A 14,308-nucleotide genomic window follows, 5' to 3' on the forward strand; every position below is an offset into this window, starting at 1 on the left:
GCCACTATTCGTTCTTCTGCTTCATCCATCCTTTTGCCAATATCAATCATTTCTTCTCTCATTGCATCTAACTGCTTCTTGTTCTCCTTCCTAAAATCACGAAGCTCTTTCAAGATTAAGTCAACTTTGCCTTTATCGTCTCTGTCTTTGACTTTCGCTTCGTCGTCCTCCACGTTGCTATTGCTACTAGCTTGAGATAATGCCTCGTCCTCTTCCTCACCGCGTTCCGTCATTTGTGAAGTACTTTTCTTACTTTTTTTGGGCATTCTGTCTTATTTATTTTACCCACCGTTTGTTGATCGAAAAAACTTTTCAGTTTCGAGTTAGTCTTTGGGTATATCTATGAATTTGCAGTCGGGAGAGAATTCTCTATGCTGCCATCACTTCGCCCGTCAGACCGGAAGTCCTAAAAAGTCAAATTCACAGGACAGAAATTCCCATGGACCACTACGGAACCTACTTGGACGACTGGATTACACAGATATAAAACCGCATGGTAATATAAGAGAAAGTACTAAGATTAAATGTTCAAAGTGACATTCTATTGTCTAAAGAAAGAGTCTTTTTATTTTCATGATGGTATCGGAATCAGTTCTTCAGTATCGAGTCTGTTCCTTAGCATCGAAATCGAGTATGAAGTAGTGTTGTCAAGATAATGAAATTTCAAAGAGACAAGCAGGTGACAGACTCTCCATTGAAAAATTGTCTATGCGATACCAAAATGGGTAAACACTACTCCCTAAGCATGAGTTGTAGAGCAGTTGGCATTTCAGAGTCGCTGCATGTGTTATATTGATACACTTGTCTTGCTCTGCACTTGTCAGTTTCGGCGCAGCGTGATAACAGTGTGAGAGTGACCACAGGTGCATTCTTGGCTTTTGTGGCTCTCTCCACCCCCATTTTAGTTTTCCATGCTTTGAAGGTCAGACTTGAGTATAAAACAGTGTAAGGGGCATTTTGGCTCTTTGCTGAAGTATTTTGACACAGTTCAGACATGCTCAGGTTCCTGTTGTTGACGAGCCTCGCTGCCCTGGGTAAGAAATGCAATCACTCTCTCTGACAATGTTTCTTATCTAAAAATTGTTGACTGAATTCACAGCATTTCTTATATTTCTCTTTTTTTGGATGTGTTACTTGTGAACTAGAAGCAGCATCTGAAACATGTTAAAGTGCAAATAATGTTGTAATTGTCTGTTGGAGTGGAGCAAAAAGGACACATTTGTCAGTTGAACAGTTGAAATTTTCACAAAATGGCAGATGGCAAAATATCAGAAAATTTGTAATGTGTACTGTGCAATAATCACCCTTTTTGAGTGATTTTTCTGATAAATTCTAGAGTAGGTAGTACTATGGAGCTTTTATGGTGGAGGGTCCATCACCTGCTTTTGTCCATGGAAATGATTTTCCACAGAAATTTCCAGAGTATGGCATTAATCTTATCTTATCTTGCATTTAGTTACAGGTATTTTATTGCTCAAAGCTACCTTTACACACATGCATCTATGTATCTTACTATGAGCAAGGTCAACTCTCCACAGATCTGACCTGTAACTTGGCCTGGTGGTGTAACCTACTAGTTTTCATGGAGATAAATAAGTTCAGTGCCATACTGTGGAACATTCCATTCAAAGCAATAACATCTCCATGGATACGAGCAGCTGGCGGGCCCTCTACCAGAAGAAAATTCATAGTACACCTTTGACACTAAAAATGGTATGTTAGTAAGGTGTTAGAAGTTGTTTATACCCTTTCCATTTTCCACTCATGTTTCTCCATTTTGTTTTGTTGTTGTGTGTGTTATCAGCGCTGGCGGAGCTGAGGCCCGAGCCCAGGTATATGGAGGACCTGGATGAGAGGGTGGTGGGAGGAGAGGACGCCAAGCCCAACTCTTGGCCCTGGCAGGTAATACTTCTGCAGGCAATGTCAAAAAGCTAGTGCACCTCCAAGTTAGACACTGCACATAACAAATATGACTGTACGGTTCTGTTTGTCTTTGCTTTGGTGTGGTGGGGAGAGGTGTCCATATTCTCCATAGAATATACAGAAAATCTGCCAGGAAACTGTTCTGCCGATGTCATACTCCCAGATGGGGGACAAAAGCCTTATTCCTTATAGATTGCATAGTATTTTTCAGAAGAAATTAAGAATGCTGAACCTGGAGATTTATATAAGTATTATTGGATAACAGAATGTTGTGATGTCATCTGAAATAAGCTTTCCTTGCAGATCTCTCTTCAGTACCAGTCTGGCTCTAACTACTACCACACCTGTGGAGGCACCCTGATCGCTCCTGGATGGGTCATGACCGCTGCCCACTGTGTCGACAGGTAATGTGTTAATTCTACTGGACTATTTATTAGCATTTCCACTAAAATGCTATGAGTGATGGGTGGTCACAGGTCATTTATGCATTTTGTTTCATCTGATTTGACAGTTTCGGCAGAGTTTACCGTGTTGTCCTGGGAGAGCACGACCTGAGGGTGAACAGCGGCACTGAGCAGATCAAGCCTGTGAAGGACATCTACATCCACCCCCAATGGGACTCCTACAGGGTCTCCAATGGGTGAGTCCACTTCACGTGTAACATTAGCTCACAGCAAGAGGCTACCCAGTTTGTACCCCATTAGCACAACATAGTAATCCTCCAGTTTGGCATTGCAAAAGAAAAAAAAAAATCTGTCAACTGGGCAAAGCGTTGTAGGACATTAGACATTAGTGGATTGAATGACTTTAACACAGTACACATTTAGGGTAGCACAACAGACCTAGCCTACAAACAGAAACAGCAGACAACAGGTTTTAAATTTCAGTGAAGTTAGCTCCTCTCTTCAGGTAGATATAACGCAGTGTCCACCAGTATTCTGACCAGAACTGAAGAAGCGGCTTGGATGAGCAGCGAAACGTCTTCATTCCTACAACGTTTTGTCCAGTTGACAGAATTTATTTTTATTTTTCGATGGATCAGACCTGGATGACTGAGAGATTACACAGATATCTCCAGTTTGGTAGTTCCGTCCAAGCTATAGGATTAGCATATAGCATTGATGGATGTACCAAATACAGAGGACACATTTTCTGTCATCACTATGTATGCCGTACCTTTTTTATATTACTCAAAAAAGATTATACAGTGAGTCTCAACATAATCATATAAAAAAATGCTCTTAGTTAGCTGTGCTCAAAAAGTACATTTTCTTATGAACCTCTGTACCAAACAGAATTATTCAGAACTTGTAGAAGCGAGTTACTCAAAGACTTTTCTTCAAAACAATTCACAATTGAGCTAAATAAATATGCAAAACTGACCAGGAAGAATTCAAAATGCAGTGCTCTTCTACATCCCAAATAGGTCTATTACTTAAAAGGCCCTGTACATGTTTGAGCAAAATTTGTCTAGCCTTAGTACAGATATATTGTATAAGCAGCTCTTAAGGACAAAATAAGTGTGCTGTCTGCATCTAATTGCATTTTATTGTCCAATAATCAGGAAAAGCAGTTAGTGTGCTTATTGTAGCTAAATTTGCCATCATGCCAAAACTCTGCCCTGGTGTTGAGAGTTGTGTTAAGTACTTAAAAACTCATCATGGTGAATAATTAGAATGCTTGGGATGCAAGCATAAATGAGGAATAATGTAGGACCACTGTAAATGGTTTAAAATGAACTAGTTGTGTTTTTTATGTTTTTAAGACAGTAAAAGTCAGGTATGGCACCTTTAAACCAGTTGTCCCTGTCTCTTGGTATGATGATGATGTAATGATGCGCTCCTCAGGTATGACATTGCCCTGCTCCGCCTCTCCTCCGATGCCACCCTGAACGCCTATGTGCAGCTGGGAACTCTGCCCCCCGATGGCCAGATCCTGCCTCACGACAACCTGTGCTACATCACCGGCTGGGGACGCACCTCCAGTCAGTCATTATAACACTATGCATGCAATACAAACATTTAATACAATATTTAAAATGGTAATATGTAACTTTTCTAGTGTCATCCTGTCTTCATGATGGTATGGCTCAATGTAAAATGGTTCTGCACTATGGCATTAAACGTATCTAGCAAATATCAAGTATACATCAAAAAACATGCTCCAACTGCTTGTCTTGTCAACATAGATATGTTTAAAGCCACACTGCAGAACATTCAATGTGAAACAATAATATTCAGCAAAACACATAAAAAGTTGTTTGGTAAATAGAAAAAAAAAAAACCACTCAATCACTAAAATACAAGTAAGAAACTACTTACTTATGTCATAAGAAATTACAAAATTAAATGTAGCTGAGAATAACTGATTACTGCTTACCTCTGAATTTAAAGTCCATACTTGTGAATTGACTTGTTGCTCTTTTAGCTGGTGGGCCTCTCCCTGACATCCTGCAGCAGGCCATCCTCCCTCTGGTGGGTTATAAAGAGTGCACCGCCCCCGACTGGTGGGGCTCCACTGTGAAGGACACCATGGTGTGTGCTGGAGGTGGAGAGAAGTCCGGATGCAACGTGAGTCAAGCTAAAACTTTTTAGTTAAAATTTACTCTTCAACATGAATCTTTTTTGCAACTGAAACAACATTACATGAGAACCATGGCACAGTGGATGGGACATACTGGCATTATGTGTTGAAAATGGACAAGAAAAAAAAAAAAAAAGAAAGAAACGTGTTGAGTAAGGGGCACTCTCAAAACATCCAGATTGTATTTCCAGTTTGCAGTGGTCAGTGTATTTCAAAAAGCTTTCAACCTAGTTTAGACTTGGTTTAATCCTGGTTTCCTGCAGCTCTTGTATTTCAGAACACTACTGACCACTGCATACAGGGAACACAAGAGCCACAAGTGATTTTTCTTTCACTTTGATACCAAGCAAAACTATGGCAACTATTGTGGTATTGACCTGATACTGTTACAAATGAGTTTTGTATTAAAATTGATAAAAAATCTCTACTATACGGAATTATACATCCGCGTATATAGAGGCTCTTTATCTTTTGCTCCATCGCTACTTTAACTAATCTAAGAAAAAGTGATTATACATTTTTTTTAGTATCAATATTTTAGCATAATAATCAATACGTTATCAGTATTGAAATATTGATAGGCCTTTTTAGTATCAATTATCAGTATTTATCAAAGGTGGTCCAAGGAATCAACAAGGAAAACCAACAACAGCTGATGTACCTGGAATAAAGGCTGGCCAAGTAGTCAAATCTACAAGATCGCTGGCTGAAATGGTTAAAAAAAAAAAGAAGAAGAAAGAATTACCAATTGAGTTGCATAAGCAATCTAGCCAAAAAAGACTCACATGCTAGTGGCTAATCAGTGCATAAGAATTTTGCTTTAGGAAGGGCATGTGACACAAAAAGTATGTAAAAACAGTATGCACATTATGAGATTTTATGAGAGGTTTTGCCATTTCTGGACATAATAAACACAAACGATCAAATATATATAAATAAAGTTACAAATGTTTCAGATAACAAGCTAATGGTGCTATCGATAAGCTGTGAATGCCTTTTTTCTCTCAGGGTGACTCTGGCGGACCCCTGAACTGCATGGTCAACAACAAATATGTGGTCACTGGTATCGCTAGCTTCGTGTCTGGTTATGGATGCAACTACGAGAAGAAGCCCACCGTCTTCACTCGCGTCTCTGCCTACATCGACTGGATGAACTCGGTCAGTTCACTGCCCCCATAAACCCATGAGGAATGATCGGCCATAAAGTGTGTTATCAGGGTAAAATAATGTTTCCACTCTTTATTACAGATCATGAACTGAAGGGTTGTGGATCCCTGGGGATAGAAACCAGACCTTCTCTCACCAGTTTCACATATCTGTCTAAATAAAATACATACAATACTGACTCCAGATTATATTCTTCAATCTAATAATCTGTCTTCTATGATTTTATTTGGGAAATTGTTGATAGCAAGGTATCTGATGGCTTGCAATGTGGCATATACAGCGTATGAATTTTGCCAAGACAGCTGCATCCGGTTAACCTTTTGCTTTTTGCCTTGTAATCACCACATAATATGGCAAACTATATTAAAACAGTATAATCTATCTTGAATATGGAATTATAGGAGGTCCACATGTTGCTGCCTCATCTGATGTATTAAGAGCAGTGGCTCTCAAAGTTTTCACACCAAGTACCACCTAAAGGAAAAAAAAAAATGTAAGGACCGTCAGAAACCATGTTTATAACAGAACAATTTCAGGTCTAAGGTTAAACTAGATCTAAAATAGGACTGTACCATTGCTACATTTAAACCAAGAATTTATCCAAATGTGGGTAAAAATATGGATAAAAGCGACTCCAATCAAACGATAAGGAGTTTGCATATCCCCGATGGTACCAGAGTTTGGTTTAGATAGTCTACAGTATAGTCTGCACCAAGCATGAGCAAACTGAATTCTCTGTATTAAACAAGTCGAGTTAAGCTGCAAAGTCAGACATGGCCACATCAAACATATAGTCAAATGCCTGTCCAAATCTCCAATTGACAAGAAATAAATGAGAATTGGAACACAAGCAATTTTGTTTTAAATATTCAGTGAATATGACGTGTTCTAATTATTTCTGAGATAGTTCCTGTGATAAACATTTATCATTGTTTTGCATCAGTCTAGTAGACGTTTGGGAAGAAAAGTTGAAATAAATTCTTAAAAATCTGAGTCCTTAAAAGAATCCCTCTGTCTGTGTCAATCAATACACAACACAATATTCTTGAATGAATGTTTAAACTGTCAGAAAATTAAGATGTTGTCATATAAACATTCATTTGGCAAATAATACCGAATGTGTAAATCAGGCAAGCTAGGTTGGCCCTGGTTTATGGTTGCTACAGGTAACAGTTATGGGATTACCTGTATGTATGTCATATCTGTACAATAAGGAAGTAAAGTTATTAACCCAACATAAAATGTTTGGACACTTTAATGTTTTTAATTTCAGTAGGTCATAACCATAAACTGTATACATAAATGGACAGAGCTAACCCGCTAGTTGCTGCGTTCTACGCAGTGATCATGGGTGTGCTTCCGGCTCTAATTCGTCCCTCTCTGTAACTGCTGCAGTCAGACTTGTCATTTTGGTCTTAAAATATTCGTATTAACCTGCTCTACATGATCCTGGCACTTTTATTTTGCTATTTTGTCCATAACTCAAGATATGAACATTAATAAGAGACAAATCAGTTGCCTTCTTTCCCCGAGGTCGCTCCTGCTAGCATTAGTCTAACTGACAGCGTCGCTAAGGGCACACTCCCTGCTAAACCAGCTTTGTAGGCGGGAAGGTGCATTACTTTCAAGAGCTTGGATTGGCTCTTTGGTTGTTACTAAGTAGGGAACGACAACTGCTAGCCTCAATTGGCCGAACGTTATGTGTGACGTCACATTCACATAGTCCATTTCTTTATACAGTCTGTGGTCACAGCATGATGCCATGACACCTTATAATTACAAAAAATATTTTGTGTCCTGTGTTTTGCTGAGCAGGCTGCCCATCATAGAATGAGCAGCTTTTGGAAATGACACTGTACAGCTGTTTTTTACTGTTATACACAAATACCCAAATACTGTGTGGGAGAATGTCATGTTGTTACATAAGTCAGTACCACAAAAAGCTGTTTTGACAGTTTGCAGGTAGTTGTTGGAGTGCAGGCTAATTGGTGCTTCTTGTTGATTTGGAGTTGTTTAACTGGCATCAGGACGGGGCTATTGAAATATGTGAGATGAAAGAATTACAGTCAGAATTGTCATTGCCTAGACTTCAAAACATTCACAAAAGCTCGTTACTCCTGACCGCACCTCAATTCAGTTTCAAATGATGTTCTGAGAAGGTTTATTTCTCTATTATAAAATATATCTTCCCATGTATTTGAGCAAAATCTGTCCCCAGTACAGCTATTGAGGTCCAAATAAATCTGTTGTGTGCTGTATGCATCTATGCATCTATATTTACAGCTACGGCAAAACTCCGCTCTGGCCTCCGAGAGATGTGAAAAGCGCTTATATACTCATTGCAGTAAATAATTAGGATGCTCATAGGGTAAGTGAGGCTTATCTGTATTGCATTTTTTCATCTTTCTTTATACAATGAGAGGCCTCAGACTCTATTTTTCATGAGCGCTCTGTTACAATACAGAACAATACAAACAAAATGAATAGCTACATAGGTCCATTTAAAACATCAAAAACAGGAGCAGGTGTGATTATAAAAGTTTATCACCAGATTATTAAAATGCACTTGTGGCACCAATGTATCCAGTTTTGTGATTGTATTCCATTTTTGGGAAGCAAAATAACCAAAAAATATTTTTTCCATTTCAGTTCTAGTGTGGCCAGTTTTAAGACATAGACAATCATGAGATCTTCTATTAAAAGTTCAACAAACAAGTGAGGACAGTCAAGTAGTAGTATCAAGTAGTCCCTTATGAATACGTTTTATAGTGTTGTTCTCTTCTGACAGATAGCAATGTAACAGAGTTTTAAATTCATCAGCTGTTATGAAACAAAGGGCTGAAGTCTGCATGTAGGTTATATCTCCATAATCTAGTTGCTTGAACTATTTCTTTTCTGTAATTAAATGGAATACAAGATTTGTTTCTATAATAAAATGATTAGCTTGATTTTGTTACATAATTCTGAGTTATGTATTTTAAAAGATACGTTTTCGCTGATTTCTGGCTTGCACATCACTTAAATGTTTTATGGGTTTTTTTTAAGAAAAAAAAAATCATATGGTTTTATTTGCATTCAATGATAATTTAAGATTTTTGAGGGAATTTTGGATTTCACTAAAATCTTGCTGCAGTTCTAAAAGGAGCACTTACATACAAAACAGCATATAAATGTATGAGGCTTTCTCTTAAATTGCAACCAACCGAATTGATAAAAGTAGTAAAAAGTAGGGGGCCCAAAATTGAGCCTTGGGGAAATCCTTTGGTTAAAGTTAAAAAATGTGATTTAAACCGACTGCTTGGGTTCTGTTTGACAGATCATTTTGGAACCTGTTACATGTAGCATTAACAAATCCAATATGCTTCAAATGCTTCAAGAGGACTCCATGATCCACTGATTCAAAAGCTTTAGTTAAATAAATAAACAATGCTACACAATATTGTTTGTCATCAAGGGATGTGAAAATGTCATTTAAAATATTTGTGGTTGCAGTGACAGTAACATACCCTTTTCTGAAATTTTAAGAATTCAAATTGGAGCCCTTATTTAGATATCTTATAACTTGATTTGCAACTACCTTTTCTAAAACTTTTGCAAGACAAGGTCTTGGTTAGATATTGCCAAAACTTATTTACATTTTTAGTTATCCCACCTTTATGTGGAAGCAAAACATGCCGTTTTCCATAATTCTGGTATAACTGCCATTTGTATTGATAAATTAAAAATATGTCATAAAGGTTTAATTAAATATGGGGCAGATAGTAATAAAAGTTTTGGATCGAGGTCATCAGCTCCCGTGGACTTCTTTGGGTCTATGGAGCGGAGGGCATTTAAGACCTCCATCCAAGTGAAAGGTCTTAAAGAGAAAATTATTTGTAGTTTATACTAATATTTAATAAACATATGCTACTTATTTCTAAAGGTTTTACTCACTCACCAAGTTTACATAAAGATCATTTACAATTATAATGATTTGTGCGCTTCCCTGGTGTTTCGCGATTTGTTTTGTTCAGATTGCTTGTCAGAATTGTCACCAAAAAATGCATCTCTTCAAAGCGGAAATAATTCAACTCCTGTCTCTGCTCGTCACTCTCCTCAGCACTGACTGTTTTCACAATCTTTTACTGAAGTGACATTTTAGTTTACAACACTGAATAAAACAATGATCTGAAAGAGCTGTCAACATGTAGTGAAAATCCCATTGTGAACAAATGCCTCGAATGGTCTCTATAAATATTGGGTATTTTAGACATTGAATTCTGCCTATGAAAACTGACAGTATTTAGGTAAAGAGCAGTAGTTGTGGGTGGCAAAAACAAGGGAACATAATAACAGATTGCTATTAAAGTGGGACAAACTGGGCATTACTGAGCGGGGTCTGGAGGCATAAGCAACACATGGCTGATATCAGGGCAGTTGTCTTTTTTTTTTTTTTTTTTTACACAAAGCAGCAAATTTACCTAATCTGCAATAAAACTGGCAAAAAGGCAAAGGAGCACCGCACAATACTATTAAAATACCATATACACAGTTTAGTGGCAAAAAAAAAATCCTCCCTAAGTAAAGGTTTATATAGCGGAATAGACTGATGGAAATGAGGTGGTCCCAGTGAGAAACAAACCTCTGACCTTTGAGTTGGTGAACGAATGCTGTAACTACTGAGCCTTTGTCGCCCTGTATAAAATATACTATGGTTTTAACCTGTCATTTGTCCCAGAGTGGTCCATGGTTGTGACGGTTTAAAAGGTTGTCATCTGGAAAATGTTTTTGAAATCGAGACATTTCAGCTACTATCTGAAAGGCATTGTCATCCTGAACTCTCAGCTACAAAAGCACTGTGTATGTCAAGCTCCACTGTAAGGCTTTTTTTTCTTTTGGTGTAAATTCAATGAAAGAAAAGAACAAGCACTTTCAGAAAGAGCAGAATTTTTCGTTAATGCACTCATGTTAATAGAGGACAGTTGAAGACTCGCAAAATATGTCTTTGGTGCACTTTTGGTCATGAAATTTTGAAGCAATCAGAAATATAAAGGACAAAAGCCATTTGTTAAGACGACAGAATCTACAAAATACAGAAATAGCGATGCATGGCTATGAAACTACGCAGTACTGAAAGTTTTGTTTAGTTTTTTCATGTTGGAGTAATGCTTTATCATCATGTGCTGTCTGCCTGTGCACATTCAGTTTGCTTTCATGTGTTTAACAAAAGATCTATTACATTAAAATTATGCACATTATTTTTCCTATATTTATTATGGTTACTTTCAGAACATTTGAAGCTATGCTAGGCTTTTAAAGTGGGACTGAACACCTAAACTCCATACAAAACCACATTTCAAACAGAGCTGCTAAACTGGGTAGTACCTGGAGGACTAAAAAAAAAAAAAGAGTGAGGAGCACCTGGCTTTAATCATAGCAGGGGAGTGTGATGTCACCAAATACTTGATTTTTTAAATTTTTTTTTTACCAGAAAATTTATTTAGTATTTAGATCCCCTTTAACGAGTTTGGATTAAAATTGCAAAAAGACTAAGAACAGTGGATTATGTGATTCAAACACAATATACATAGCTTAGAAGCAAAAAAAAGTTGATTTAGTGGTTAGTTCTGCTTAAAAAAAAAAAAAAAAAACAACTTTCAAAATGCCTTGTAGCAATACACCAATTGTGGCACCTGGTTGTTGTCATATAGTACCATCTGCAAACAACCAATATTATAAATGTTTTAGTCACATTCTGAACAACATATTGTGTTATATAACACGACATACAGAACTACATATCATCTCATATACATGTTATTTGACTCAGCATTTCCTATAATCATGTAGTAGTGATAAGTGTGGGAGAGACACAGGTGGACTATATACATAGTTCCATACTGTCCACAGAGCACAGTAGTATATAAGACAGAGGGGACACCAGCCGCCGCAACGGAAAGTTCACTGGACCACAGACATGCTAAGGTTTGTCCTGTTCACCACGCTCGCAGCCCTCGGTAAGAAAACAGCGCTAGTGATTTCATTAATTTTTTTTTTTTTTTTTTTTTTTTTTTATATAATAAGATGGTTTTGACATTGAAATTTATTCCCCTTCAATCTGTTCACGTTGAAGTTGAATTTCCCAATTTTCAGCTTGACAAAATAGAAAGAGTGGATCCTGTCTTGATATTTTATGCTTTACAAAGCACCAATTTGATTAGTTCTATCAAATAGATCTTAAGTCCAAGTTATGATGTTATGAGCAGTGGACGTGTTTGATTAAGATGTAATCTTTTTATAATAAGTCCTGCGTATGACATGACACTTAAAGACAACGTAAACTTTTACTAACTTGTTTACTTGTTTCCGACAGTGCTGGCTGAGCTGGAGCCCGAGCCCAGGTATCTGGAGGATAGTGTGGAGGAAAGGGTTGTTGGAGGAGAGGTGGCCAAACCTAACTCTTGGCCCTGGCAGGTACACTAAACATGACTAGTTCACATATTTGCAATGCACACATAATGAATGATTTGAAGGCTTTGAATGTATCCTACTAAAACTACTATAAATAACAATTTTTAAATCACATAATATCAAATAGACTCTGTTGTAGCAATTACCAATAGTAGAATAGCCTAATGTGGATTGGTTTGCTTTCCCCAGATCTCCCTTCAGTACAAGAGTGGATCTAACTTCCACCACACCTGTGGAGGCACCCTGATCAAGAGAGGATGGGTCATGACCGCTGCCCACTGTGTCGACAGGTAACAAAGCAATAATCTCTTATTCTATCTTACATAGTCTTCATGGGTCAGTTCTAGGACTTCTGTTCAATCTCTACTTGCGGCCAACAAATTAGGTTCCTTGCCGGTTAACAGCAGCAATATTTGTATAAAGATAATTTAACTTTTGTGTTTAGATCCAGGACTTGGCGTGTTGTTCTGGGAGACCACAACATCAACAGCAATGAGGGCCGTGAGCAATACATGAGTGTGAGCCGCGTCCACCTGCACCCCAGGTGGAACTCCAACAACGTGGCTGGAGGGTCAGTGTGGCTTCGTCCTGTTCAGACATAGTGAGATAAATGTGTTGCTGTTTGTAATTATATAATGCAAGAATCTTTGTGACGCTACTTGAAGTTATGACATCGCCCTCCTGCGCCTGTCGTCTGAGGCCACCCTCAACAACTATGTGCAGCTGGGAACCCTGCCCCCTTCTGGACAGATCCTGCCTCACAATAACCCCTGCTACATAACCGGATGGGGACGCACCCAGAGTAAGACACATACTTCATGCAGTAGTCAAGAATATTGACAAAAGGATTTTTTTTCACATTTGCCCTTGTGTGTAGCTGGTGGTTCTCTGTCTGCCAACCTTAAACAGGCCTACCTCCCTTCAGTGGACCACAAGACCTGCTCCAGCAATGGCTGGTGGGGCAACACCGTCAAGGACACCATGGTCTGTGCTGGAGGCGGCAAAGACTCTGGATGCCAGGTACATGTGGGAAAAGAAATGCATGTTTGAACTGTAATACTTTGAGTGAATAATAAGTGTAGCTACAGTTCCACTATGCTAAAGTTAATGTCCCCTTGAGCCACTGGTCTGACCCCATCCTGCCATACTTGATATTTTACAGTGCACTTTCACACTGCATTCTTGTAGAATCAGCAGAAGCGCAGTGCTCTGGGCTACTGCTTAAACCACACAAAGTGTCACTGTAGTGCACTCATGTTCTGCTAAAGATTGCTGGAGGCACTTCTGAACGCAGAGGGACCATGAGAACCAGCTTTGAAAATGTGTACTGGAATACATGTTTTATTTTTGATTGTTTAGGGTGACTCTGGTGGTCCTCTGAACTGCAGTGTTGGTGGTAAATGGGTGGTCCATGGTGTGACCAGCTTTGTGTCCTCCTCTGGTTGCAATGCCTACAGGAAGCCCACTGTCTTCACCAGAGCATCTGCCTATATCAGCTGGATGAACAGCGTAAGTGCTCTCAAAAAACAGAACCATGAATTTTGAGCATGCAATTCAGTGCTTTTGAAGTTAACATAAACAAGTAAAAACATAGGAATACCAAAAACTCCAAGTGACACACGGGTAAAGCATATGCTCCCGCCACCTGGAGGGTTGCCCATACTGCTTGGCATAGGGCAAGTGACAATCAAATATTGATTGGGCTAGGAAAATTAACACAAAAAATAAATGCAAATTTTATATATTAAAGGATGTCACACAAAACAAATTTGCCTAAATTCCGCATAATGTCAAATTTTCTTCTTTCTGCAGATTATGGGCTAAGCAGAAGAGCCATTGTCATGGAGACACACAACCTCACCATCTCTGTTTCTGTGATCTGAATAAAGAATGTGATAATGTGTTAAGTGAATTTTGTGTATAATTTATCTCTGGGTGATACTATAGAATAATGTAATAAGTATACAATGTGCATCTTATTATTGTACATTTTGATTGCATGCACACATTTCTGATGACTGCGAAGTGCGAAAACAATCAACTGCTTTGCAAATTTGAATTATACAACAAAAATATAAATTTCTTCATATGTTTATCGCCGCAAGTGGAAAAACAGACCTTATTTGACTCAGCATTTCCCAGAACAGTGAGGTAGTGATAAGTGTGAGAGAGCCACAGGTGGACC

The 14,308-nt window shown here is 38.3% G+C and overlaps 2 protein-coding genes across 2 annotated transcripts; both read left to right on the forward strand.

The window, feature by feature from the left end:
- The first annotated feature begins 954 nt into the window (after window positions 1–954).
- On the forward strand, window positions 955–5,851 carry LOC117370681 (elastase-1-like). Its single transcript, XM_033966167.2, has 8 exons — window positions 955–1,034; window positions 1,805–1,902; window positions 2,227–2,327; window positions 2,435–2,563; window positions 3,771–3,907; window positions 4,351–4,493; window positions 5,515–5,664; window positions 5,755–5,851. Exons 1-8 carry the CDS (start codon window positions 995–997, stop codon window positions 5,764–5,766), a joined length of 810 nt encoding a protein of 269 aa, XP_033822058.1. The 5' UTR covers window positions 955–994; the 3' UTR covers window positions 5,767–5,851.
- A 6,164-nt stretch (window positions 5,852–12,015) lies between these two features.
- LOC117370683 (elastase-1-like) lies at window positions 12,016–13,984 on the forward strand (the record flags this gene model as incomplete). Its single annotated transcript, XM_033966169.2, has 7 exons — window positions 12,016–12,126; window positions 12,313–12,413; window positions 12,569–12,694; window positions 12,789–12,925; window positions 13,001–13,143; window positions 13,483–13,632; window positions 13,936–13,984. Coding segments are annotated over 7 exons (780 nt in total), but the record flags the coding sequence as incomplete, so codon positions are not given.
- Window positions 13,985–14,308: the final 324 nt, after the last annotated feature.

This window comes from Periophthalmus magnuspinnatus, chromosome 5 (assembly GCF_009829125.3).
Source record: "Periophthalmus magnuspinnatus isolate fPerMag1 chromosome 5, fPerMag1.2.pri, whole genome shotgun sequence".
Taxonomy (NCBI): domain Eukaryota; kingdom Metazoa; phylum Chordata; class Actinopteri; order Gobiiformes; family Gobiidae; genus Periophthalmus; species Periophthalmus magnuspinnatus.

Bases quoted from the DNA above. Each gene is read 5' to 3' on its own strand.
- LOC117370681 (XM_033966167.2), top strand. From the start codon at position 995: ATGCTCAGGTTCCTGTTGTTGACGAGCCTCGCTGCCCTGG. The intron at 1,903-2,226 runs GTAATACTTCTG...CTTTCCTTGCAG, and splicing joins CCAACTCTTGGCCCTGGCAG to ATCTCTCTTCAGTACCAGTC. The intron at 2,564-3,770 runs GTGAGTCCACTT...TGCGCTCCTCAG, and splicing joins TCCTACAGGGTCTCCAATGG to GTATGACATTGCCCTGCTCC.